The sequence below is a fragment of the Coregonus lavaretus genome (genome assembly GCF_964263955.1).
Source record: "Coregonus lavaretus genome assembly, chromosome: 28".
NCBI lineage: Eukaryota > Metazoa > Chordata > Actinopteri > Salmoniformes > Salmonidae > Coregonus > Coregonus lavaretus.
In genome coordinates, this window is record NC_140015.1 from 31,257,227 (window position 1) to 31,282,010 (window position 24,784).

Here is a 24,784-nt window from a genome sequence, read left to right on the forward strand (position 1 = left end):
CCTGTCTCTCCCGGATACAGCCTCGGCGTAGTCAGCGAGGTACTGGTCGCATTGCAGAAGAAATCCCTTGCATCTCGCTGGCGCACCATCGATGCGCTCCGGCAGGGACAGGGCTATTCCGCGGATCGGCTCAGATAGGATGGAGGCAGGTAGTGTTGGTGTGGGGGCTGGTGCCAGAACCGGTGCTGGAGACTGGAGGGACTGCACATTCCTCTCCAAATGCAGGATGGTTGCCAGCACGCTGTCCACGGCGCTGCCGAGTCTGGAGAGACAGTCCTTGTGATGCTGGACTGTCTATATAATGGTCACCAGCTCGACCTTTCCCGCTGTCTCCATTTTATGGGTTGATTATTCTGTCACGTTGTATAATGATTTGAGGACAGGCACAGGAATACATATTAGGGGTTTTATTTACGTCATGAAAAACGATGGGGACGAAGCCCAAAACAAACACGTATATATATATATAACACTGGGATGTAACCTAAACAGAAGATTGTGGTGTAAACCTCCAAACAAATACACGGGATGAGACCCGTAATAAACAAGAACACAATACACGGTACTCACGAGACCAACGGACATGGGATAATAATCGACAAGGACAATGGGGAACAGAGGGCACATATATACACATACTAATTTGGGGGAATGGAAACCAGGTGTGCGTAATGAGACAAGACAGTCCGGGGTTGGTGGTAATGAACATCGTCAGTGACGCCTAGAAGGCCGGTGACGTAGACCTCCGGAGCTGGTGAACGGAATGAGCAGCAGTACCGGGGGGATCCGTGACACATTCAGCGTTTTTCTTTCTTTTTACTATTTTCTACATTGTAGAATAATAGTGAAGACATCAAAACTATGAAATAACACATGGAATCATGTAGTAACCAAGCAAGTGTTAAACAAATACAATTATATTTTATATTTGAGATTCTTCAAAGTAGCCTTTGCCTTGATGACAGCTTTGCACACTCTTGGCAATCAGAATAGCAGAACAATTTTTATCAAGTCTTATTTGCATGTTTGAATGGCACTGACAGTTGTACACTTTGATATGATTGACATAGCAGAATTCCCACAGTTGAATAAGCTACTGGCTGCATCCTTCATTAATCACCTGTTAATTGGTCTTTTCATTCATCTGTGTAGCATCAGCACTCTGAGAGAGAGAGAGGCAGAGAGAGAGAGGCAGAGAGAGAGAGCATTCAGATGAACACACACACACACAGGCTCTGTATCTGTGTCCCCATGCCCTGCCTGTTCTCAGTGACCTCCCACACTGAGGTCCTGCTGCACAGCTCAGGCTGGGTATTAGATGGGATGGAATGATGCAGATGGGATGGTACATGGGTGAGAGGCAGGCACAGTAAGGGAAGTTCCAAGTTTCCTTGATAAATGACACCGAAAAAAAGAAAAAAGAACACACCCACCATCCATTCACATACAGTATCTCAACATACAATTCCCAACACAAAAGTTATGGCTGCCTGGTGTTAGAGTTTTGACTTCAGCAAAACGTCTTTGCCAAAGGCTTTTCATACTAAAGTTATACTGTACATGAAAAGGGTATTACAACTGTAGCCTATTTAGAATCAAACACTGTGTGAGTCCAATGTGGATTCTTATATTGATTAAAGAAAGTAATGATTCACCCTGCTTCCATAAGCAATTGTTTGTTGACATGCTGTGATTTCTAAATGTATATTTTCTCAAGGGGTTAGCCTACACTACAGTGTCATCACCGTGAACTTTGACATAACTTCCTCTGATTAACGTGTACAGTATATTGCTCGAAGTCCCGCCTTCAGATTGGGCGTGCGTTGGGAGCGCAGGTGTGATTGTATCCATTCTACTTATCTAGAGATAACCTGGCCCTGAGGTTAACTTCCTGTTGTCCGCGTTCGATCGTGATAAATTAAATAATTCACAAACGTACTTCAAGTCCACGAAGTAGAGGTTTTCCCAGCAGCCAGGTGTGTTTGGAAAGCTTAAAGTTCAAGGATTAGGAGGAATAGGGAGAAACGCGCGCACCGAGATACCTGTGAAACTACGGTTGTAAATGAGGATCTGATTGCCACGGACAACATCGAACACGTCTGAGACATTGCCTCGGTATAATAACAACTCATATCGAGGCATAAAGCGAGTCATTTCTGTACGAAGGATCATCATGAAGAAATCAGGATATTCAGGTAGGTGTGCCGTTTGATGGAATATTTATTATGGATACTCGTATTGTTGTTATAACTTTGCTGTAATGTTATTATAACACTTTACATTGTTATTTTACAGTTGTCCATCTAAATGTGCACAGTATCAGCTTAAATTATGTAACTTTAGGTTACTTGTACATATGTAACTTTAGGTTACGTGTACGCGCGCGTGCGCGTAGGTTAGCTGTGTTGAGAGAAAGTGAAAGTGCCCTAGAGAGACTGTCAGAATAAATGTACATAGGCATGGGATAATGATTTATTTTCCTGTACTCTAAAGGTCAGTTATGATTGCCACCATGATTCCTGACTGAGTCACTAAGCTCCAACCACTACACAATATCCCGCCATCCCACCTTAATGGTCTAACTGTTGAGTGATATACTGTTTCAACACATCATGCTGTTCTGTTGATTGTGATGAGTTATTAGATATTATAAACTGGGTGGTTCGAGCCCTGAATGCTGATTGTCTGATAGCCGTGGTATATCAGACCGTATACCACGGGTATGACAAAACATTTATTTTTACTGCTCTAATTACATTGGTTACTAGTTTATAATAGCAATAAGGCACCTCGGGGGTTTGTGGTATATGGCCAATATACCACGGCTATCCAGGCACTCCGTGTTGTGTCGTGCATAAGAACAGCCCTTAGCCATGGTATATTGGCCATATACCACACCCCCTCGTCCTTATTGCTTAAAGATACTTGATCATCAAGTTATCCTTGTTGTGAATTTACCCTCTCAAAGAGCCACGCATGGAGCCAGGCGTGACAATTTCTGTTAGTCTTTAACTAAACAATGTCTGACTATTGACAATAGTTAAGCCTGACTGTATTCTTACTGCCAAGTAATTCACATGACGTTTGAAAAAACTTTGTCTGGAAAGGCAAAGTACTAACAAGAGCCATTAGTGAATTTACCTGACCTCTAATCTGTTGGCATAATGAGGGGTGCTTTTCAAGGTCTGGAGGTCACACAATTGCCAAATATACTTCATGAAAACCTGAAGAAGAATATGATGTTTACTTACAGTATGGTCTCTATGTATCATTGTATGTAGAATAGAGATTAATAATACATTGATGTGGTAGAGTATGTTTCCAATCGAGATAGTGTTGTCTCTTGACAGTTTGGTTGCAAATACAGTTGATTGACAGGTTGATGGTCCTCTCACCACTGCTTCCCTTCCACTGCCCTGCAGCAAGACAAGGTTTATGTCCTACAACACTGTCTATTTGTTTTGTCAATGGACGGATGTGTACATGTCGTCTTCTCAATGTACTTACTATGAATGTGATATGTGCTTGTCCCACCTAGCTATCTTGAGATGAACGCACTAACTGTAAGTCAATCTGGATAAGAGCGTCTGCTAAATTAATCAAATGTAAAATGTAAATGTAATGTGGTTTACAATATACAGCCCTCATCAGATTATTTCATATCTGGTCTATAGGTGATGATGATTGGCTAACAGATCGTCTTCTCTGGTCCTATATGTCTGCTGTCAGAATGTGTGCCAGTGAGGTGCCATACATGGGTGGTGATTTAGGAAAGTTACTCTCGAAGAGCCTTGGAGACAAGGTGTTATATCCATCCATCCATCTATGATACTCAGCATGGAGGAAAGTTGTTATTTAATTCCTTCCATCCATGATACTCAGCATGGAGAAAAGTTGATATATCCATCCATCCATCCATCCATCCATCCATCCATCCATGATACTCAGCATGGAGAAAAGTTGAAATATCCATCCATCCATCCATCCATCCATCCATCCATTCATCCATCCATCCATCCATCCATCCATTCATCCATCCATCCATCCATCCATGATACTCAGCATGGAGAAAAGTTGATATATCCATCCATCCATCCATCCATCCATAATACTCAGCATGGCTGGTCATTGTCCCTGTGCTGTCTCTCTCCCCTCCTGACTATGTTTCACCTCCATGTGTGAACAACTGCTGTAGCCTGTATCTGTTTGGAGCCTGTATCCAGCATCACGTTTCACCCGTAATGGTGGTTCACTCACTCACCCACTCTTTCACTCTTAATGGTGTCCCACTCACTCACCCACTCCTAGAACCCACTCTATTTGCTTTAACCTACAGCTTCCTTTCTCTGAGGTTGTGTCCCAAATGGCACCCTATTCCCTATATAGTGCACTACTGTTGACCGGGGCCCATAGAGTTATGCCATTTGGGGCGCAGTCTGAGTCTCCACAGCCTCTAACCCTAAGCACTTGGCTCTGTGCTGCTCTGTTCAGTGTACACAAACCATTGAATGTCTCCTTTCCCAACAACTCCCTTCCCACAGTTTCCATCGGAGCAGAGTGTGCATGTCTGGTCATGCCGTCGTCATCTGTCCTGTTTGTCTCCCGCCGGAACGTGTGCGGAGCTGCTGTCACATTCTGGGCATAGTTGTCAGAGTTCAGCTCTGGAGACAGGATATTGACTAATAACAAAGACCGTCGTGGTGGTGGGGGTGTTTGGAGAAGGCCGTCTTCATGATCAGTGTGGGAGTGTTTGGAGTGGACTACCATCAGACATGTGGGGGTTTGACATTGAGAAGGGTGGAGGGTGGGCCTTGGCCCCAGAGCTGAAACTGTGTGTGGAGATACTGTACAGGGATTTGGGTCTGTGTGGGGATGGGATATGGATGGTGTGTGTGTGTGTGTGTGTATATATATATACACACACTCAGAGCTGTATGTTTCTCTCAGTATTATTATACAGTATTACAGAATGTGTGTGTGAGAGAGTGCAATGTGCATGTTTGTCTGACTGTATTCATCATAGACTGTAAATTAGGGTGTTCACTTCACATGCTAGTGGCAGTGTGTGAGTGTCTGACCCTGGTAGCTGAACCCTGTGTGTGGAGCTGCTCTCTGCCTTGTACGCCTCTCCCTCAGCCTGGTGGATCAATCAGTAACCTGCAGATGAATAACAACCACACAAAGGAGAGGCTAGGACACACACACACACAAACACACACACACACACACAGGCTCATTATTTACAGAGCCCACAGCACTGATTTACTCATAACAGGGTATCGCTGGGTCTGGTATGCGCTTTCAAGTCCAACCCCAAACACACTTCTACTACCTCTCTGACTTATTGCAAGCATTGCTCTGCATTATGGCTTTTAAAATTGTTTATATACGCAGACAGGCTTTGATTTGCTGTGTGTAAAGGTAGTGTTAGATGGAACTTGAAAGTCAATCTATAAACTCTGTTGAAACACACTATTTGCCCTGTCATCTTGTCAAGTATGCCTATGATGTCCAAACCATCAATTTGTGTGTGAGAGAGGCCTGTGCTTGAATGGATTATAGGTACTGTATGTAACAGGGAGAGGGATGAGCTCACGTGTTATGCACGTGTCTTTGGTGCTCTTCTGTCTGTGTGGCGTCCTTTATCCTATAACTCCCACACGCACACACGCAGTCACGCGCACACACACATGCACACACACACACACACACACCTCATCGTCTCCTTTGATAGTGTCCTTAATCCTTAAGATTTGGGGGGGACTCCTTTAGGTATAAAAAATATATATATATACAGTATATATACAGTACCAGTCAAAAGTTTTAGAACACCTACTAATTCAAGGGTTTTTCTTTATTTTTACTATTTTCTACATTATAGAATAATAGTGAAGACATCAAAACTATGAAATAACACATATGGAATCATGTAGTAACCAAAAAAGTGTTAAACAAATATTTGAGATTCTTCAAATAGCCACCCTTTGCCTTGATGACAGCTTTGCACACTCTTGGCATTCTCTCAACCAGCTTCACCTGGAATGCTTTTCCAACAGTCTTGAAGGAGTTCCCACATATGCTGAGCACTTGTTGGCTGCTTTTCCTTCACTCTGCAGTCCGACTCATCCCAAACCATCTCAATTGGGTTGAGGTCGGGGGATTGTGGAAGCCAGGTCATCTGATGCAGCACTCCATCACTCTCCTTCTTGGTAAAATAGCCCTTACACTGCCTGGAGATGTGTTGGGTCATTGTCCTGTTGAAAAACAAATGATAGTCCCACTAAGCCCAAACCAGATGGGATGACGTAACGCTGCAGAATGCTGTTGTAGCCATGCTGGTTAAGTGTGCCTTTAATTCTAAATAAATCACAGACAGTGTCACCAGCAAAGCACCCCCATACCATAACACCTCCTCCTCCATGCTTTACGGTGGGAACTACACATGCGGAGATCATCCATTCACCCACACCGCGTCTCACAAAGACACTGCGGTTGGAACCAAAAATCTCAAATTTGGACTCCAGACCAAAGGACAAATCTCCACCGGTCTAATGTCCATTGCTCGTGTTTCTTGGCCCAAGCAGGTCTCTTCTTATTATTGGTGTCCTTTAGTAGTGGTTTCTTTGCAGCAATTAGACCATGAAGAACTGATTCACACAGTCCCCTCTGAACAGTTGCTGTTGAGATGTGTCTGTGACTTGAACTCTGTAAATCATTTATTTGGGCTGCAATTTCTGAGTCTGGTAACTCTAATTAACGTATCTTCTGCAGCAGAGGTAACTCTGGGTCTTCCATTCCTGTGGCAGTCCTCATGAGAGCCAGTTTCATCATAGTGCTTGATGGTTTTTGCGACTGCACTTGAAGAAACTTTCAAAGTTCTTGAAATCTTCCTTGACTGACCTTCATGTCTTAAAGTAATGATTGACTGTCGTTTATCTTTCATTATTTGAGCTGTTCTTGCCATAATATGGACTTGGTCTTTTAAGAAATAGGGCTTAATTTCCCCCCCACACACACCTTGTCACGACACAACTGATTGGCTCAAACGCATTAAGAAGGAAAGAAATTCCACAAATTAACTTTAAAGAAGGCACACCTGTTAATTGAAATGCATTCCAGGTGACTACCTCATGAAGTTGGTTGAGAGAAGTCCAAGAGTGTGCAAAGCTGTCATCAAGGCAAAGGGTGGCTATTTGAAGAATTTCAAATATAAAATATATTTGGATTTGTTTAACACTTTTTTGGTTACTACATGATTCCATATGTGTTATTTCATAGTTTTGATGTCTTCACTATTATTCTACAAATGAAAAAAATAGTAAAAATAAAGAAAACCCTTGAATGAGTAGGTGTGTCCAAACATTTGACTGGTGGTGTATATAAATCAATTATTTGATGAAACATTGAATTTGGCCTTACTGCTATTAGCCCATAGAAACACATTGAATAACAGATTCATACATGGAAAACAGATAGTCAAAAAATAAATCAAAAGGGTGTTTGTTTTAAAGTGTCTGCCCTATATATGAGAGATATAAGACAGATCAGGAAATTATTTATTTATATTTTTTACCCATATTTAACAAAAAAAAACTGTCCACCAAACTACATTTTACATTACATTTTACATTTTAGTCATTTAGCAGACGCTCTTATCCAGAGCGACTTACAGTTAGTGAATACATATTTTTTTTTATACTTGCCCCCCGTGGGAATCAAACCCACAACCCTGGCATTGCAAACGCCATGCTCTATCAACTGAGCTACATCCCTGCCGGCCATTCCCTCCCCTACCCTGGACGACGCTGGGCCAATTGTGCGCCGCCCATGAGTCTCCCGGTCGCGGCCGGCTGCGACAGAGCCTGGATTCGAACCAGGATCTCTAGTGGCACAGTTAGCACTGCGATGCAGTGCCTTAGACCACTGCGCCACTCAGGAGTACTACTTCCATATACAGTGCATTCGGAAAGTATTCAGGCCCCTTGACTTTTTCCACATTTTGTTACGTTACAGCCTTATTCTAAAATTCATTACATTGATTTTTTTCTCATCAATATACACACAATACACAATAATGGCAAAGCAAAAACAGTTTTTTAGATTTTTTTACAAGTTTTATTAAAAATAAAAAACTGTAATATCACATTTACATAAGTATTCAGACCCTTTTGCTATGAGACTCGAAATTGAGCTCAGGTGCATCCTGTTTCCATTGATCATCCTTGAGATGTTTCTACAATTTGATTGGTGTCCACCTGTGGTACATTCAATTGATTGGACATGATTTGGAAAGACACACACCTGTCTATAAGGTCCCACAGTTGACAGTGCATGTCAGAGCAAAAACCAAGCCATGAGGTCGAAGGAATTGTTCGTAGAGCGCCGAGAGAGGATTGGGTCGTGGCACAGATCTGGGGAAACATTTCTGCAGCATCGAAGGTCCCCAAGAACACAGTGGCCTCCATCATTCTTAAATCGAAGAAGTTTGGAACCACCAGGACTCTTCCTAGAGCTGGCCACCCGGCCAAACTGAGCAATCGGGGGAGAAGGGCCTTGGTCAGGGAGTTGAACAAGAACCTGATGGTCGCTCTGACAGAGCTCCAGAGTTCCTCTGTGGAGATAGGAGAAACTTCCAGAAGGACAACCATCTCTGCAGCGCTCCACCAATCAGGCCTTTATGGTAGAGTGGCCAGACAGAAGCCACTCCTCAGTAATAGGCACATGACAGCCAGCTTGGAGTTTGCCAAAAGGCACCAAAATACTCTCAGACTATGATAAACACGATTCTCTGGTCTGATGAAACCAAGATTGAACTCTTTGGCCTGAATGCCAAGCATCACGTCTGGAGGAAACCTGGCACCATCCCTACGGTGAAGCATGGTGGTGGCAGCATCATGCTGTGGGGATGTTTTTCAGTGGTAGGGACTGGGAGACTAGTCAGGATCGAGGGAAAGATGAACGGAGCAAAGTACAGAGAGATCCTTGATGAAAACCTGCTCCAGAGCACTCAGGACCTCAGACTGGGGTGAAGGTTCACCTTCCAACAGGACAATGACCCTAAGCACAGAGCCAAGACAACGCAGGAGTGGCTTCGGGACAAGTCTCTGAATGTCCTTGAGTGGCCCAGCCAGAGCCCGGACTTGAACCCGATCAAACATCTCTGGAGAGACCTGAAAATAGCTGTGCAGCGACGCTCCCCATCCAACCTGACAGAGCTTGAGAGGATCTGCAGAGAAGAATGGGAGAAACTCCCCAAATACAGGTGTGTCAAGCTTGTAGCGTCATACCCAAGAAGACTCGAGGCTGAGTAAAGGGTCTGAATACTTATGTAAATGTGATACTTCAGTTTTTTCTTTTTTTATAAACTTTCAAAAATGTCTAAAAACCTGTTTTTGCTTTGTCATTATGGGGTATTGTGTGTAAATTAATGAGGGGGAAAAAAACAATTTAATCATTTTAGAATAAGGCTGTAATGTAACAAAATGTGGAAAAAGTCAAGGGTTCTGAATACTTTCCGAATGCATTTTATACTTCCATACATATTTTTAACTGGTACCCGGCTACTTTCAGACCTGAGGCTTGTGGGCGTCCTAGAGCAAAACAACCGACATGTACGTGTTCATGAGAAACTCACCTTTCCATAGAGGGGTCATATTAGCCCAAACTGTTTGGACGATACAGACAGATAATTTTTTACATTTAAATGTTTAGTCATTTAGCAGACGCTCTTATCCAGAGCGACTTACAGTTAGTGAGTGCATACATTATTATTATTATTATTATATATATATTTTTTTTGTCTTACTGGCCACCCGTGGGAATCGAACCCACAACCCTGGCGTTGCAAACGCCATGCTCTACCAACCGGCCATTCCCTCCCCTACCCTGGACGACGCTGTGCCAATTGTGCGCCGCCCCATGGGTCTCCCGGTCACGGCCGGCTACGACAGAGCCTGGATTCGAACCAGGATCTCTAGTGGCACAGCTAGCACTGCGATGCGCCACTCGGGAGTATAACATGGCAGATCGGCGGTACCGACTTCAGATGAGATGGGATTATTTTATTATGCTAATTTGATTTCCGCGGGGGCCCAGACATCGACAGGGTTTAATGACATGTTTTATCACTACCTCAGAATGCCTGGTCAGTTTTAAGACAAAGACAATAACTTAGTTTTCCCAGTTCCTGGATGTTGAGTCTTGTATGGAGAAAAATTGATGACAGCTGAGCTACATTCTGTTTCATTCTCCCACTCTGAGAGACAGAGGGAATCTATTGTAGACTATAGCCAGGATTCAGTCCGAGTCGTGTTGTAGAGTACTAGACATTTACAGGTAGGTCATTTCCGATTGGGCCGACATCTTCAGCATTTACCGTAAATGTGGGAACATTTCCTTTAAAAGCTGCATTGTCAAGAACTACCTATACTGTATATAGTGTCCCCCCTTTCCCCCTGGTCCTGTGGTCTACTCATGACACAGTACAGGGCCTAGTCCCCATTTCCTACCATATCCTGTGCTCTATACAGTATGGAGCCAGGTCTGAAGTGTCCACTCTGTGTTTATCTGGGACTCCAGACAGGAATGCAGCTCTGTGATGATAGCTGTCTGTCAGGGGTGTGAGATGATGCCAGGGGAGGGGCTGACTGAGGAAGAGCTGTAACAGATGATGCTAGTGTCTTCTATCTACATAGTGACACATACTGTATGAGGCCAAAGAGCTTTGTCCGTCTGTCTGTCTTTTTGTCTTTTTGTCTCACATATCTCTCTTGGTGTCACACACACAGACACACACACACACACACACACACACACACACACACACACACACACACACACACACACACACACACACACTTTAGGTTTTCAAGACCAGGATTGGAATTATTTGTTTAGTGGTCCCAATTCCACGTTTGAATTACGGAAAACCCCCAAGCCAACACAAACAAACACAGACAAATCTGTTACCCTCAAACCCTAGATGACCCTGTAGTTTACATACTATAGCTAGCTCTCTCTCTCTCTCTCTCTCTCTCTCTCTCTCTCTCTCCCCCTCTCTCTCACCCCCTCCTTCCCTTCCTCCCTCTTCTGTATTCCCCTAATAGCCTAAACTCTTAGAAAAAAGGGTTCCAAAAGAGTTCTTCAGCTGTCCCCATATGAGAACCCTTTTTAGTTCCAGGTAGAACTCTTTTGGGTTCCCTCTGGGGAAAGGGTTCTACATGGATCCCAATAGGGTTCTACCTAGAACCAAAAATAACTCTTCAAAGGGCTCTCAATTCTGGTGAAACAGAGCATATCAGTACGGATTCCAGGCTAGGAACCTAGTGTTCCAGAGGGAATTTCAAACCCATAAAACTCAATGGACTTTTTAACTGAGGTTGCATCTCAAATGGCACCCTATTCTCTATAAAAGTGCACTACTTTTGACCAGAGCCCTATGGCCCTGGTCAAAAGTAGTGTACTACATAGGGAATATGGTGCAGTTAGGGACACAGTCTGAGTTTATTTTAGTTACTGATCTCTACTCTACCTGCCAAGATGGAAGGCCGATCCATATCTATTACACTACAGACCATTGTTTTATTCACTGCTATTACTTAAGGACTGTTTCACTATTGAGCTCATAAAAACTGCCTTTAAAAAGCTGTTTCCGTCATGCTGCTTCACTGAAATGATATTTACTGTTTTTGGTGTGATTGTGATAGTTTATTGTGACTAAACACACCTGTGTCAGTAGTTGTGATAAAATCCTGAGTGAGTTTTGATGAGTGAGATGAAAACATCTGACAAACTTAGATTTTGGAGTGTAATGTCCCTTTACCAACATGAACATTATCAGTGCTCACCATTTAGCAATTTATCTGAGCCTGGTGCGGTTCAGGGTCATGGTCAGTACTATTCACAGTACTATTCATGGTCTACTCACGGTCAGTACCATTCTATCTGTGTGGTTATTACACAAGGTAGGACACTTCCAGGTAAAGACCTTATCTGGGCTGTGAAAACACATGAAAAATTACCATCTCTCTGTCAGTTCCCCCTGTTGTCCATTCCCAGCCTCTTTCACAGGCCAGTTGTGAAACGGTGTAAACTCTGTGTGGTGTTTGCAGCATACTCTGAACATGTGTAATGAGGGCCATGAAAACACAATGGGTCAGATGGATGAGTTGGGGGGAGGAAGGAGGGGAGGGATGGATGGGGGGAGAAGGGAGGGATGGGGCTGGGGGTGGGGGAGGAAGGAGGAGGGATGGGGAAGGAGGGAGGATGGAGGAGGGATGGGGGGAAAGGAGGGATGGATCGTCCTCAACTCTGCCCTCCAGCTCAAACAGTGACTAGCCTCCTTTACAAAAATAGTCAAGAAGGATCAAGGGCCATTGAGGTGTGTGTGTGTTTGTGTGTGTGTGTGTGTGTGTGTGCTTGTGTGCACATGCACTATTGTGTGTGTGTACCACAGGGCCACAGGGTTTAAACTGCAGGAGACGGGCCCTCTACACCCAATCCTCTTGTTTTCGCTCCCCAGTCAACTGTAACCAATAACTCTTCATTTCACATGTTTGACGAGGCCTGCACTTGACCGGTCAGATCACTCAATCACACTACATGACACACTGATTGTTCTGAAACACGGCTATTCAGACACTTCAGTTCACCAATAACAAAGGACTAGGGAAGTACCAAAGGAAGCTTTATTGTTCATATGAAAACATGAAAATGCTTTACTTGGACCTGTATAACCGTTGGGGGAAAAAATGTGGTTAAGCTTTTGTGAAACAGCATGTGGTGTTTGTGTGTTCAACAGCCATGTAGCAGGGCTATTTACCACCATGAAACCTACATAACACTGTCATAAACCTGACATAAGTGATTTGTAACAGTCCCTCAGCGTTAAGAGGGCCATTCTAGCTTTGTGTGAGGAGATTCACATGACACCTGTATGAGGCCACACCTGTCTCTGAGTAGAGATGTGGAGAAGGCCACACCTACTCTGAGTAGAGTTGAGGAGAAGGCCACACCTACTCTGAGTAGAGTTATGGAGAAGGCCACACCTACTCTGAGTAGAGTTGTGTAGAAGGCCACACCTGTCTCTGAGTAGAGTTGTGTATAAGGCCACACCTACTCTGAGTAGAGTTGTGGATAAGGCCACACCTACTCTGAGTAGAGTTGTGTAGAAGGCCACACCTGTCTCTGAGTAGAGTTGTGTATAAGGCCACACCTGTCTCTGAGTAGAGTTGTGTATAAGGCCACACCTGTCTCTGTGTGGTTGTGTTGTGTGTGGAGCTGTAGAGGGCCCTGTAGCGCTGCACTCACCTGTTCAGTCTTGTCCAGGGCTTTTCAACAACACACACTCTCTCTCACACACATCTCCTTTGTTCCAACAACACTGTGGGTTCCGCTCTGGGGTTGCTCACACTTTTATTTTCCATTCAGGCTTTACAGGAGTTGTTGATTGGCTCAAACACTGTTGTACTCTGCCAGTGTACCTATGATCAGTCTGTCCACTCCTTAAACTCAGTGTGACTCCTACAGCTACTGGTGGCATTGAATCATATTCTCTAAATGCCAAATTATGCCTTATCGGTTTGGTTGTTACATGTTTTTGCTGTTTAACATATTCTGAATGTCAAATTGATGCCTTATATAGTTGGTTGTTTTGTAGTCCTTAGGCCTACATATATTTCGCTGTCTCACAAAGTTTGGATGGGATATTTATCTATTTTATAGTTGTTGTAGTGCGTACATGTTTTATTAATGTATTATCTATTTGGTAGTTGTTGTAGTACATGATCAGCAGTCTCTAGTTATCTCATTAGTTAGCGTCCGTTAGTTTCCCATTGAGATTCTGCTGTAGAATAAGGTAAAGCACAGACTTGCTTCTCTGCCTTGCTCCCATTCATAACTGTAAATACATGCGCTGCCTGTCCCAAGTCAGGTCAGGTGTGTGTACTTTACTGACATGTCAACATCCCTCATTGACTCACAGCTGTTCAGTTCAATGTCCTTATTCTCAGGTTGTTTGAACATTGTTTTATAGCAACCATAGCCTCTCCAGGACTCAACATCATGTTGATTCAAAGCCGTAGTCTAAAGCTCTCTGCCAAGCCACAGTTTAGATAACAATTATGAATTCCCAATTTAAATCATTCATCGCCATTACTTACAGTAACAGTGAATGGTGAGTCAATCTATGGTACGTCCCAAAAGGCACCCATATTCCCTTTATAGTGCACTACTTTTGACCAGGGACCATATAGCTATATAGGGAAAGGGTGCTATTTGGGAAGCACCCTCAGTCTATCTGAGGGATTCTGCTGTTGAGGAGTACAGTAAATAAATACGTAGCTGTCTAAGCTAGCAGAGGTGTGTGTGTGTGCCACATAGTTTCATCCTCCTGTTACAACACTACCACCTCCCTGAAAAAAACAGACCTGTTGCTACTGGGCCATTTGTGGTGTAGAGCAGCAGGGAGAGGCCTGTTTGGTGAGTGGCAGGGGAGAGTAGTCGCTCTGTCGAGCTCTCATCCAACCCTGCTTCAGTAAATATTTACCGGGCTCTGTTTAGCTGGTCTGGTCTGGTACTGGTAGCTTCACTGGGTTTCTGAATGTTAGTTGTATTTATCTTGCAGGAGGAGTGAATGAGTGTGTTGGCTCTGGCCTCAGCTAGTCTGGTCTGGGAGCCTCTCTCTGGCCTGTCTGTTGGTTAGTCAGTAGGAGGAGGAATTAGAGCATGGCTGGCTGTGCTGCTGCTGCTGTTTCTCTGAAGTTACTGGACTGTTGGTTTCTCTCTGATGTCGGTCAGTCTGGGAGAGCCAGGCGTTGCTTTCTGTGGGCACAGAGACAAATTCCAGAGCATAAAACAGTCTGTGGGATCCAGTGGATGTTAGTCTTCTCCCTCATTTTTCTTCGCTCTCTCACACATAGACATTGAGATAGACTTAACAGACAGACTCTCTCTTTTCTTCTGTCTTAAAACCAAAGACGCACATGCACGTCATCTTGTGAAGTATGCCTAGGATGTCCAAACCATCAATTTGTGTGTGAGAGAGGCCTGTGCTTTAATGGATTATAGGTACTGTATTTAACAGGGAAAGGGATGTGCTCACGTGTTAAGCACGTGTCTTTGATGCTCTTCTGTCTGTGCGGCGACCTTTATCCTACAACTCACACACGCACACACGCAGCCATTCAAAATCCTATTTTCCCTAACCCTAAACCTAACCCTAACCCTAATCCATACTCTAACCCTAACCCTAACCCTAACCTTAAGCCTAACCCTAACCTTAACCCAAAAACCTAACCTTAACCCTAACCCTAACGCTAGCTCCTAACCCTAACCCTAAAATTAACCCTAGCTCCTAATCCTAACACTTAACCTAACTCTAACACTAATTCTAACCATAACCCTATACCCCCTAGTGATAGCATTTGACCTTGTGGGGACTAACAAAATGTCCCCAGTTGGTCAAATTTTGGTCCCCACAAGAATAGTTAAACATGTAAACACACACACACACACACACACACACTACCCCTCACCCCTTCCTTTCTCTCTAACTCTCTCTGCTGGTCACATCCACTTGTGACTCACGCCTCACAGGCTCCTTCTCCCACCGTATACAGTAACATACAGTCAGAACCCCTTTAGACTTCCTCCCACCGTATTCAGTAACATACAGTCAGAACCCTTTTAGACTTCCTCCTACCGTATACAGTAACATACAGTCAGAACCCTTTTAGACTTCCTCCTACCGTATTCAGTAACATACAGTCAGAACCCTTTTAGACTTCCTCCTACCGTATACAGTAACATACAGTCAGAACCCCTTTAGACTTCCTCCCACCGTATTCAGTAACATACAGTCAGAATCCCTTTAGACTTCCTCCCACCGTATTCAGTAACATACAGTCAGAACCCTTTTAGACTTCCTTCCTGTCCCTCAGCTGTCTATGTCTCTCTAAAGACACTGGTGACTCTTCAGAGAGGAATCCACATCTCTTGGTAATGGTGGTGAATGATGTCATACAGGACAGAACTGAGAAAGGAAGTGTCTAAATAAAAGGAGGAGCCAGAACAGGGGATGGGTCAGTTGACTCAGTGACCACAGGTTGGAGTCATTTCATCTGAATAGTACTGACTGGGTTAAATCCCTGATCTCTTATGATGGTTGCCCCTGTGGCATGTGTGACTCCTCTGAATCACCTATCTATAAACCATGGTTCCGTGGCCATCATCACATCATCATCAGCTCTTTAGAAATAGATACTTACTGTTGCCTAGGGTGGTCTAGCAGTCTAAGCTGCTGCACCTGGAAGACATACAGTAGACCGCTCTAGCATGGGTTCGAATCCATCCCACTGCAATTTCAGCACCCTCTCCCTCTATTCTCCTGTCACTCCTCTCCTATACCATATCCAATAAACACTAAATATGTGAGGAGAGAGACTGCCAAATTCATGAAGAAAAAGAAAGAACAAGAAGTGACTGTACTCTCAACATCTACCCTCAGCATGTAGTTCATCACAACTGTGATGCTAGAGGGGGTGCTCATCTTACTCTTACTAGCTGGGTAGAATTTCAGCTGCAGCCATGTAGGCCAACTTTCTATGTATCAGTAACTCAACTAGTCATCTTCCCACTAAGCCTATCTACCATATACCCTTCCACTGCTGGTATGACCTGTACTGGCATGGGTGATGGTTGACCAAGTTGACCTTTGAACTCTGTGACCTCCGACGACCTCTCATTCTACAGAGAGACCAATAGTCTACACAGGGTCTACACTATAGTCCACACACACACACACACACACACACACACACACACACACACACACACACACACACACACACACACACACACACACACACACACACACACACACACACACACACACACACACACACACACACACACACACACACACACTCCAACACCTCAACTCTCCTGGCCTGGAATAAGGAATGATCAGTACAGAACACAAGAGAACACAACACAACAGAACAGAACACCCTGTATCGATCTGGAATGGAATAGGCCGCTCCCAGTCAACATTCCATGGAAAGCCGCAGTGGAACGCCAGGAGGCATTCCAGTGATTCCAGAGCTGCTCAGTGTCATCTAGGATCTGTGATAGCTGTCACTGGGTTCTCTGTTTTCAGGTTATCAGGGTCATAGGGGTTTAGTGTTGTTAACTTGCAGGCATATGTAGTGTTTTGTTATAATGGTATTAGGCAACATAGAATTGATTACCTTTATTGACCCCCCAACCCCCCCCCCCCCCCCCCACCCCTCCCTCCTCTCTCTTTATATTTCTCTGCGTGACAGGTATTGCCAGGTCCACCAGTGGGAGACTGAGGAGGACAGACAGAGAAGGTTCTTCTTCCATCACAAGTCCCAGTAAGTCATACTATTTCTATCTGAGGCATCCACAATGCACAAGCATTATTACTTACATACATCTGTTGGCCTCAACACAAGGACTTTGATTAATGCTACTGAGTTCATGTTGTAGGCTGAGCAAAATGCACAGCTGAATTGGTGGAGTGGGGGTTGACGAGGCACTGTAGACTGCCCTTCACACTCTTCACTGGATTTAGTGATAGTAACAAACTATATTTTATCAGGGTTTCTGAGAAGTGAGCCACTAAACAGGTACTGTAGCACAGATTAACTGATATGTTACAGTAAGCAGGTAGGAATGAATCACAAATATTCCCCTTGAGAGAAGAGAGAGGGATGATGAAGACAGACACAGTGAGGGTGAGATGGAGAGAGATTTAGATATTTGGTATTTGGTATTTTATTAGGATCCCCATTAGCTGTTGCAAAAGCAGCAGCTACTCTTCCTGCGGTCCACACAAAACATGAAACATGACATAATACAGAACATTAATAGGCAAGAACAGCTCAAGGACAGAACTACATAAAAAATGCCTACATATCAATACATACACACAAACTATCTAGGTCAAATGGCGTTGTTCCGTGAGGTGTTGCTTTATCTGTTTTTTGAAACCAGGTTTGCTGTTCATTTGAGCAATATGAGATTGAATGGAATTCAATGCAATAATGGCTCTATAAAATACTGTACGCTTTCTTGAATTTGTTCTGGATTTTGGGACTGTGAAAAGACCCCTGGTGGCATGTCTGGTGGGGTAAGTGTGTGTGTCAGAGCTGTGTGCAAATTGACTATGCAAACAATTTGGGATTTTCAACACAATCATGTTTCTTATAAAAAGAAGAAGTGAAGCAGTCAGTCTCTCCTCAACTCTTAGCCAAGAGAAACTGACAAGCGTAGTATTTATATCAGCCTTCTGATTACCATGAAGAGCAAGACGTGCTGCTCTGTTCTGGGCCAGCTGCAGCTTAACTAGGTCTTTCCTTGCAGCACTCGACCACACGACTGGACAATAATCAAGATAAGACAAAACTAGAGCCTACCGGACTTGCTTTTTGGAGTGTGGTGTCAAAAAAGCAGAGCATCTCTTTATTACAGACATACCTCTCCCCATCTTTACAACCATTGAATCTATATGTTTTGACCATGACAGTTTACAATCTAAGTTAACGCCAAGTAATTTAGTCTCCTCATCTTGTTTATTACCAGATTCAGCTGAGGTCTAGAACTTAGGGAATGATTTGTACCAAATACAATGCTCTTAGTTTTAGAGATGTTCAGGACCAGTTTATTACTGGCCACCCATTCCAAAACAGACTGCAATTCTTTGTTAAGAGTTTCAGTGACTTCATTAGCTGTGGTTGCTGATGAGTATATGGTTGAATCATCAGCATACATGGACACACATGCTTTGTTTAATGCCAGTGGCAGGTCGTTGGTAAAAATAGAAAAGAGTAGAGGGCCTAGAGAGCTGCCCTGCGGTACACCACACTTTACATGTTTGACATTAGAGAAGCTTCCATTAAAGAAAACCCTTTGAGTTCTATTAGATAGATAGCTCTGAGTCCACGATATGGCAGAGGTTGAAAAGCCATAAGATACACACTACTGTTCAAAAGTTTGGGGTCACTTAGAAATGTCCTTGTTTTCCATGAAAACATGCATGAAATGAGTTTGAATAGGAAATATAGCAAAATGCTTAGGAAATGTAGTCATTGACAAGGTTAGAAATATATTTTTTAAATATAAATAATTATTGTGTCCTTCAAACTTTGCTTTCGTCAAAGAATCCTCCATTTGCAGCAATTACAGCCTTGCAGACCTTTGGCATTCTAGTTGTCAATTTGTTGAGGTAATCTGAAGAGATTTCACCCCATGCTTCCTGAAGCACCTCCCACAAGTTGGATTGGCTTGATGGGCACTTCTTATGTACCATACGGTCAAGCTGCTCCCACAACAGCTCAATAGGGTTGAGATCCGGTGACTGTGCTGGCCACTCCATTATAGACAGAATACCAGCTGACTGCTTCTTCCCTAAATAGTTCTTGCATAGTTTGGAGCTGTGCTTTGGGTCATTGTCCTGTTGTAGGTGGAAATTGGCTCCAATCAAGCGCTGTCCACAGGGTATAGCATGGCGTTGCAAAATGGAGCGATAGCCTTCCTTCTTCAAGATCCCTTTTACCCTGTACAAATCTCCCACTCTACCACCAACAAAGCACCCCCAGACCATCACATTGCCTCCACCATGCTTGACAAATGGCATCAAGCACTCCTCCAGCATCTTTTCATTTGGTCTGCGTCTCACAAATGTTCTTCTTTGTGATCCAAACACCTCAAACTTCGATTCGTCTGTCCATAACACTTTTTTCCAATCTTCCTCTGTCCAGTGTCTGTGTTCTTTTGCCCATCTAATCTTTTATTTTTATTGGCCAGTCTGAGATATGGCTTTTTCTTTGCAATTCTGCTTAGAAGGTCAGCATCCCGGAGTCGCCTCTTCACTGTTGACGTTGAGACTGGTGTTTTGCGGGTACTATTTAATGAAGCTGCCAGTTGAGGACCTGTGAGGCATCTGTTTCTCAAACTAGACACTAATGTATTTGTCCTCTTGCTCAGTTATGCACCGAGGCCTCCCACTCCTCTTTCTATTCTGGTTAGAGCCAGTTTGCGCTGTTCTGTGAAGGGAGTAGTACACAGCGTTGTACGAGATCTTCAGTTTCTTGGCAATTTCTCGCATGGAATAGCCTTCATTTCTCAGAACAAGAATAGACTGACGAGTTTCAGAAGAAAGTTCTTTGTTTCTACCCATTTTGAGCCTGTAATCGAACCCACAATTGCTGATGCTCCAGAGACTCAACTAGTCTCAAGAAGGCCAGTTGTATCGCTTCTTTAATCAGCACAACAGTTTTCAGCTGTGCTAACATAATTGCAAAATGGTTTTCTAATGATCAATTAGCCTTTTAAAATGATAAACTTAGATTAGCAAACACAATGTGCCATTGGAACACAGGACTGATGGTTGCTGATAATGGGCCTCTGTACGCCTATGTGGATATTCCATAAAAAATCAGCCGTTTCCAGCTACAATAGCCATTTACAACATTAACAATGTCTACACTGTATTTCTGATCAATTTGATGTTATTTTAATGGACAAAAAAATTGCTTTTCTTTAGAAAACAAGGACATTTCTCAGTGACCCCAAATGTTTTGAACGGTAGTGTATGTTTTTTCAACAACAGGTTATGGTCAATAATATCAAAGGCTGCACTGAAATCTAACAGTACAGCTCCCACAATCTTCTTATTATCAATTTCCTTCAACCAATCGTCAGTAATTTGTGTCAGTGCAGTACATGTTAAGTGCCCTTCCCTATAAGCATGCAGAAAGTCTGTTGTTCATTTGTTTACAGAGAAATAGCATTGGATTTGGTCAAACACCATTTTTTCCAACAGATTGCTAAGAATTGGCAGCAAGCTGATAGGTCTGCTGTTAGAATCAGTAAAGGCCACATTACCATTCTTGGGTAGGTGAATTACTTTGGCTTCCCTCAAGGCCTGTGGACAAATACTTTCCTCTAGGCTCAGATTAAAGATATGACAGATAGAAGTGGCTATAGAGTCAGCTACCATCCTCAGTAGCTTTCCATCTAAGTTGTCAATGCCAGGAGGTTTGTCATTATTGATTGATAACAATACTTTTTCCACCTCTCCCACACTAACTTTACAAAATTCAAACTTGCAATGCTTTTCTTTCATTATTTGTTTATATATGCATGAATACGATGGCTCACTGTTTGTTGTTGGCATTTCCTGCCTAAGTTTGCCCACTTTGCCAATGAAGTAATCATTAAAATATTTGGCAACATCAAATGGTTTTGTGATGAATAAGACATCTGATTGGATGAAAGATGGAGTTCAATTTGTCTTTCTGCCCATAATTTCATTTAAAGTATTCAAACTTTTTTTCCCATCATTCTTTATATCATTGATCTTGGCTTCATAATACAGTTTCTTCTTCTTTTTGTTGAGTTTAGTCACATAATTCTCAATTTGCAGTAAGTCAGCCAGTCAGATGTGCAGCCAGACTTATTAGCCACTCCTTTTGCCCCATCTCTTTCAACCATACAGTTTTTCAATTCCTCATCAATCCATGGACCCTTAACAGTTCTAATAGTCATTTTCCTAACAGGTGCATGTTTATCAATAATTGGAAGAAGCAATTTATTGAATTCATCAAGTGCAGCGTCTGGATGCTCCTTATTAATCACTTCAGACCAACAAATATTTTTTACATCATTCTCATAAGAGTCACAGCAAAATCTTTTGTATGATCTCTTATATACTATTTTAGGCCCAGCTTTTGGAACTTTGGCTTTCCTGGATATAATCACTGCATCCAATGGGTACGGATACAGCTTTAGAACAAAGTGCTACGGTATTAGTAAAAATGTGATCGATACATGTGGATGATCTTGTTCCTGTAGTGTTTGTAAACACCCTGGTTAATAACCTGAACCAGATTACAGGCACTGGTTACGGTGAGAAGCTTCCTCTTGAGTGGACAGCTTGATGAAAACCAGTAAATATTCAGGTCCCCAAGAAAGTAGACCTCTCTGTTTACATCACATACACTATCAAGCATTTCACACATATTATTTAGATACTGACTGTGAGCACTGGCTTTCAGTGAGAAAGATTGAAATAGCACAGCTACGACAGTGAGACAGATTGAGATAATGATAGAAAACTTTATGAGCACTAACTATTTACTACTACTGTGTGTGTGTGTGTTTGTGTGTGTGCGTGTGCGTGTGTTCGTGCGTGTGTGCGTGTGTAACTGCCGAGCGCTGGCATGAGGTTGCAGGCTGTGGCTGTGGCTGTGGCTGTGGCTGTGGCTGTGGCTCTCTGCAGCATTAGCACTTCAGAGAGAGGGGGGAGGGGAGGAGTACCGCCTGGAGCACCAGTTGGGGAGAGGGACACACACACCATGTGTATGCACACATGTCCTTGCACACTCAAGCCACAGGAATCTGACAGGCGATGAGGCAGCCAGATACTGTAATATGCAGGCTAACAGACAGGCTAGGATACCCACACTGACAGACAGGGTTATAGGGATTTACACAGGAATTTTTTCTCATTAGCAGTGTGTGTATGTGTGTGCGTGCTTGCGTGTATGTGGAAGCGTGTGTTTGTGTTCTCAGGTGTGTGTGTGTAACAGGCAGAGTGACAGACAGGCAGGGCTAACAGGTAGAGAGGCAGGGCTAACAGGTAGAGAGGCAGGGCTAACAGGTAGAGAGGCAGGGCTAACAGGTAGAGAGGCAGGGCTAACAGGTAGACAGGCAGGGCTAACAGGTAGACAGGCAGGGCTAACAGGTAGAGAGGCAGGGCTAACAGGTAGACAGGCAGGGCTAACAGGTAGACAGGCAGGGCTAACAGGTAGACAGGCAGGGCTAACAGGTAGACAGGCAGGGCTAACAGGTAGACAGGCAGGGCTAACAGGTAGAGAGGCAGGGCTAACAGGTAGACAGGCAGGGCTAACAGGTAGACAGGCAGGGCTAACAGGTAGACAGGCAGGGCTAACAGGTAGACAGTCAGGGCTAACAGGTAGACTGGCAGGGCTAACAGGTAGACAGGCAGGGCTAACAGGTAGACAGGCAGGGCTAACAGGTAGACAGGCAGGGCTAACAGGATGTGAATGAGACCCATCCTGTCAGCAGACTGGGGGGGGTGGGACTATGGAGGCTGGCAGGGGGTGTGTGCCCTGTGCCCGGGGGTGAGGGAGGGGGCTGGGTGGGTTGGGAAGTAGAGGGAGATGCCCCACACAGAGCCTCTCCTGGTGGGGCTGATTTATGAGCAGACAGGAGGTAGATGGGCCTTAGGAGGAGAGTGCTGTTTTACGGTAACCTTCAAAATACACACATGTGCAGGCACACACACACGCACACACACATGGATACACACACACACACACACACACACACACACACACACACACACACACACACACACACACACACACACACACACACACATACACACACACACACACACACACACACACACACACACACAAGCATTCAAAATATTAGTTTCCCTAACCCCTAACCCTTAGCCTAACCCTATTTGTAACCCTAACCCTAAACCTAACCCCTAAGCCTAAAATAGCCTTTGTCCTTGTGGGGACAGGCGAAATGTCCCCACTTGTCAGAATTTTCCTTGTTTTACTATTCTTGTGAGGACTTCTGGTCCAACCAAAAAAACAAAAACACACAAACACACACACACACACACACACACACACACACAGACAGACAGACACACACACACAGGATTGGTAGAAGTTAATCTGCAGTCTTTGAATAGTGTCTCTAACACACACACACACACACACACACACAGACACACACAGGATTGGTAGAAGTTCATCTGTAGTCTTTGAATAGTGTCTCTAACAGTGGCTGTATTGTCCATGGCCATGCCCTCTGGGTGATTGTATTCAGTTAGTAGTCAGGAGACTGATGTCAATGGGGAGAAAGCAGTCACACTGTGTTACTAGCATGGCTCACTCCATTGTGTTCTCTGTGGTTGTGTCCCAAATGGCACCTTTTTCCCAATGGGCCCTGGTGAAAAGTAGGGCATTAGTACATAAGAAATTAGGTGCTATTTGGGACAGCCTGTGATCTAGATCCTGTAGTTCAGTTACTATATCAGCCATTCATTGTGAAGCTGCTAGTTGATCTGTGATTCAGATTACTATTATGTTTTGATAGGCACTTAGGTCCAAACTCTGGTCCACTGTCCCCTCCTGTTGCGCAATGCTTTAGACAGCCCTGGCTTAAGTGACCCTGACTGCACACACACACACACACACACACACACACACACACACTCCTTGCTGCATTTAGGAAGGTGAGGGTTGCATTGTGCAACACTGCAGCCTGATACTTGCTTTTTTTTTTTTACGACTGGGTGTGTTTGATCTCTCACTCTCACACACACACTCTGCCACTCGCCAAATGACCCTCAGGCAAGTGTGAGGGACGTGCCAAAGGTTAGGGTTCACCTATGTTTCCTGAACAAAGAGGTGGATGGATGTCAAGCACCTTTTAGAGAGAGAGAGAGAGAGAGAGAGAGAGAGAGAGAGAGAGACTTCCCCCCGCTTCTGTTTTATATAGTTTTCCATTGACGGTAGTGATACAGTATACTTAAGCAATAAGGCCCGAGAGGGTGTGGTATATGGCCAATATACCATGGCTAAGGGCTGTTCTTAGGCCCCACGCAACGCGGAGTGCCTGGATACAGACCTTAGCCGTGGTATATTGGCCATATATCACAAACCCCTGAGGTGCCTTATTGCTATTATAAACTGGTTACCAACGTAAGTAGAGC

At 43.9% G+C, this 24,784-nt stretch overlaps 1 protein-coding gene across 1 annotated transcript in view; it reads left to right on the forward strand.

Moving 5' to 3' along the window:
- Window positions 1-1,857: 1,857 nt before the first annotated feature.
- The window catches only part of LOC311104213 (neuronal-specific septin-3-like), a 105,524-nt gene continuing 82,597 nt past the window's right edge, over window positions 1,858-24,784 (forward strand). The window contains exons 1-2 of the mRNA XM_084145948.1: window positions 1,858-2,195; window positions 17,322-17,393. Of these exons, the coding sequence (XP_084002074.1) occupies window positions 2,174-2,195; window positions 17,322-17,393 (94 nt within the window). The 5' untranslated portion in view covers window positions 1,858-2,173. The remainder of the gene's footprint in view (window positions 2,196-17,321; window positions 17,394-24,784) is intronic.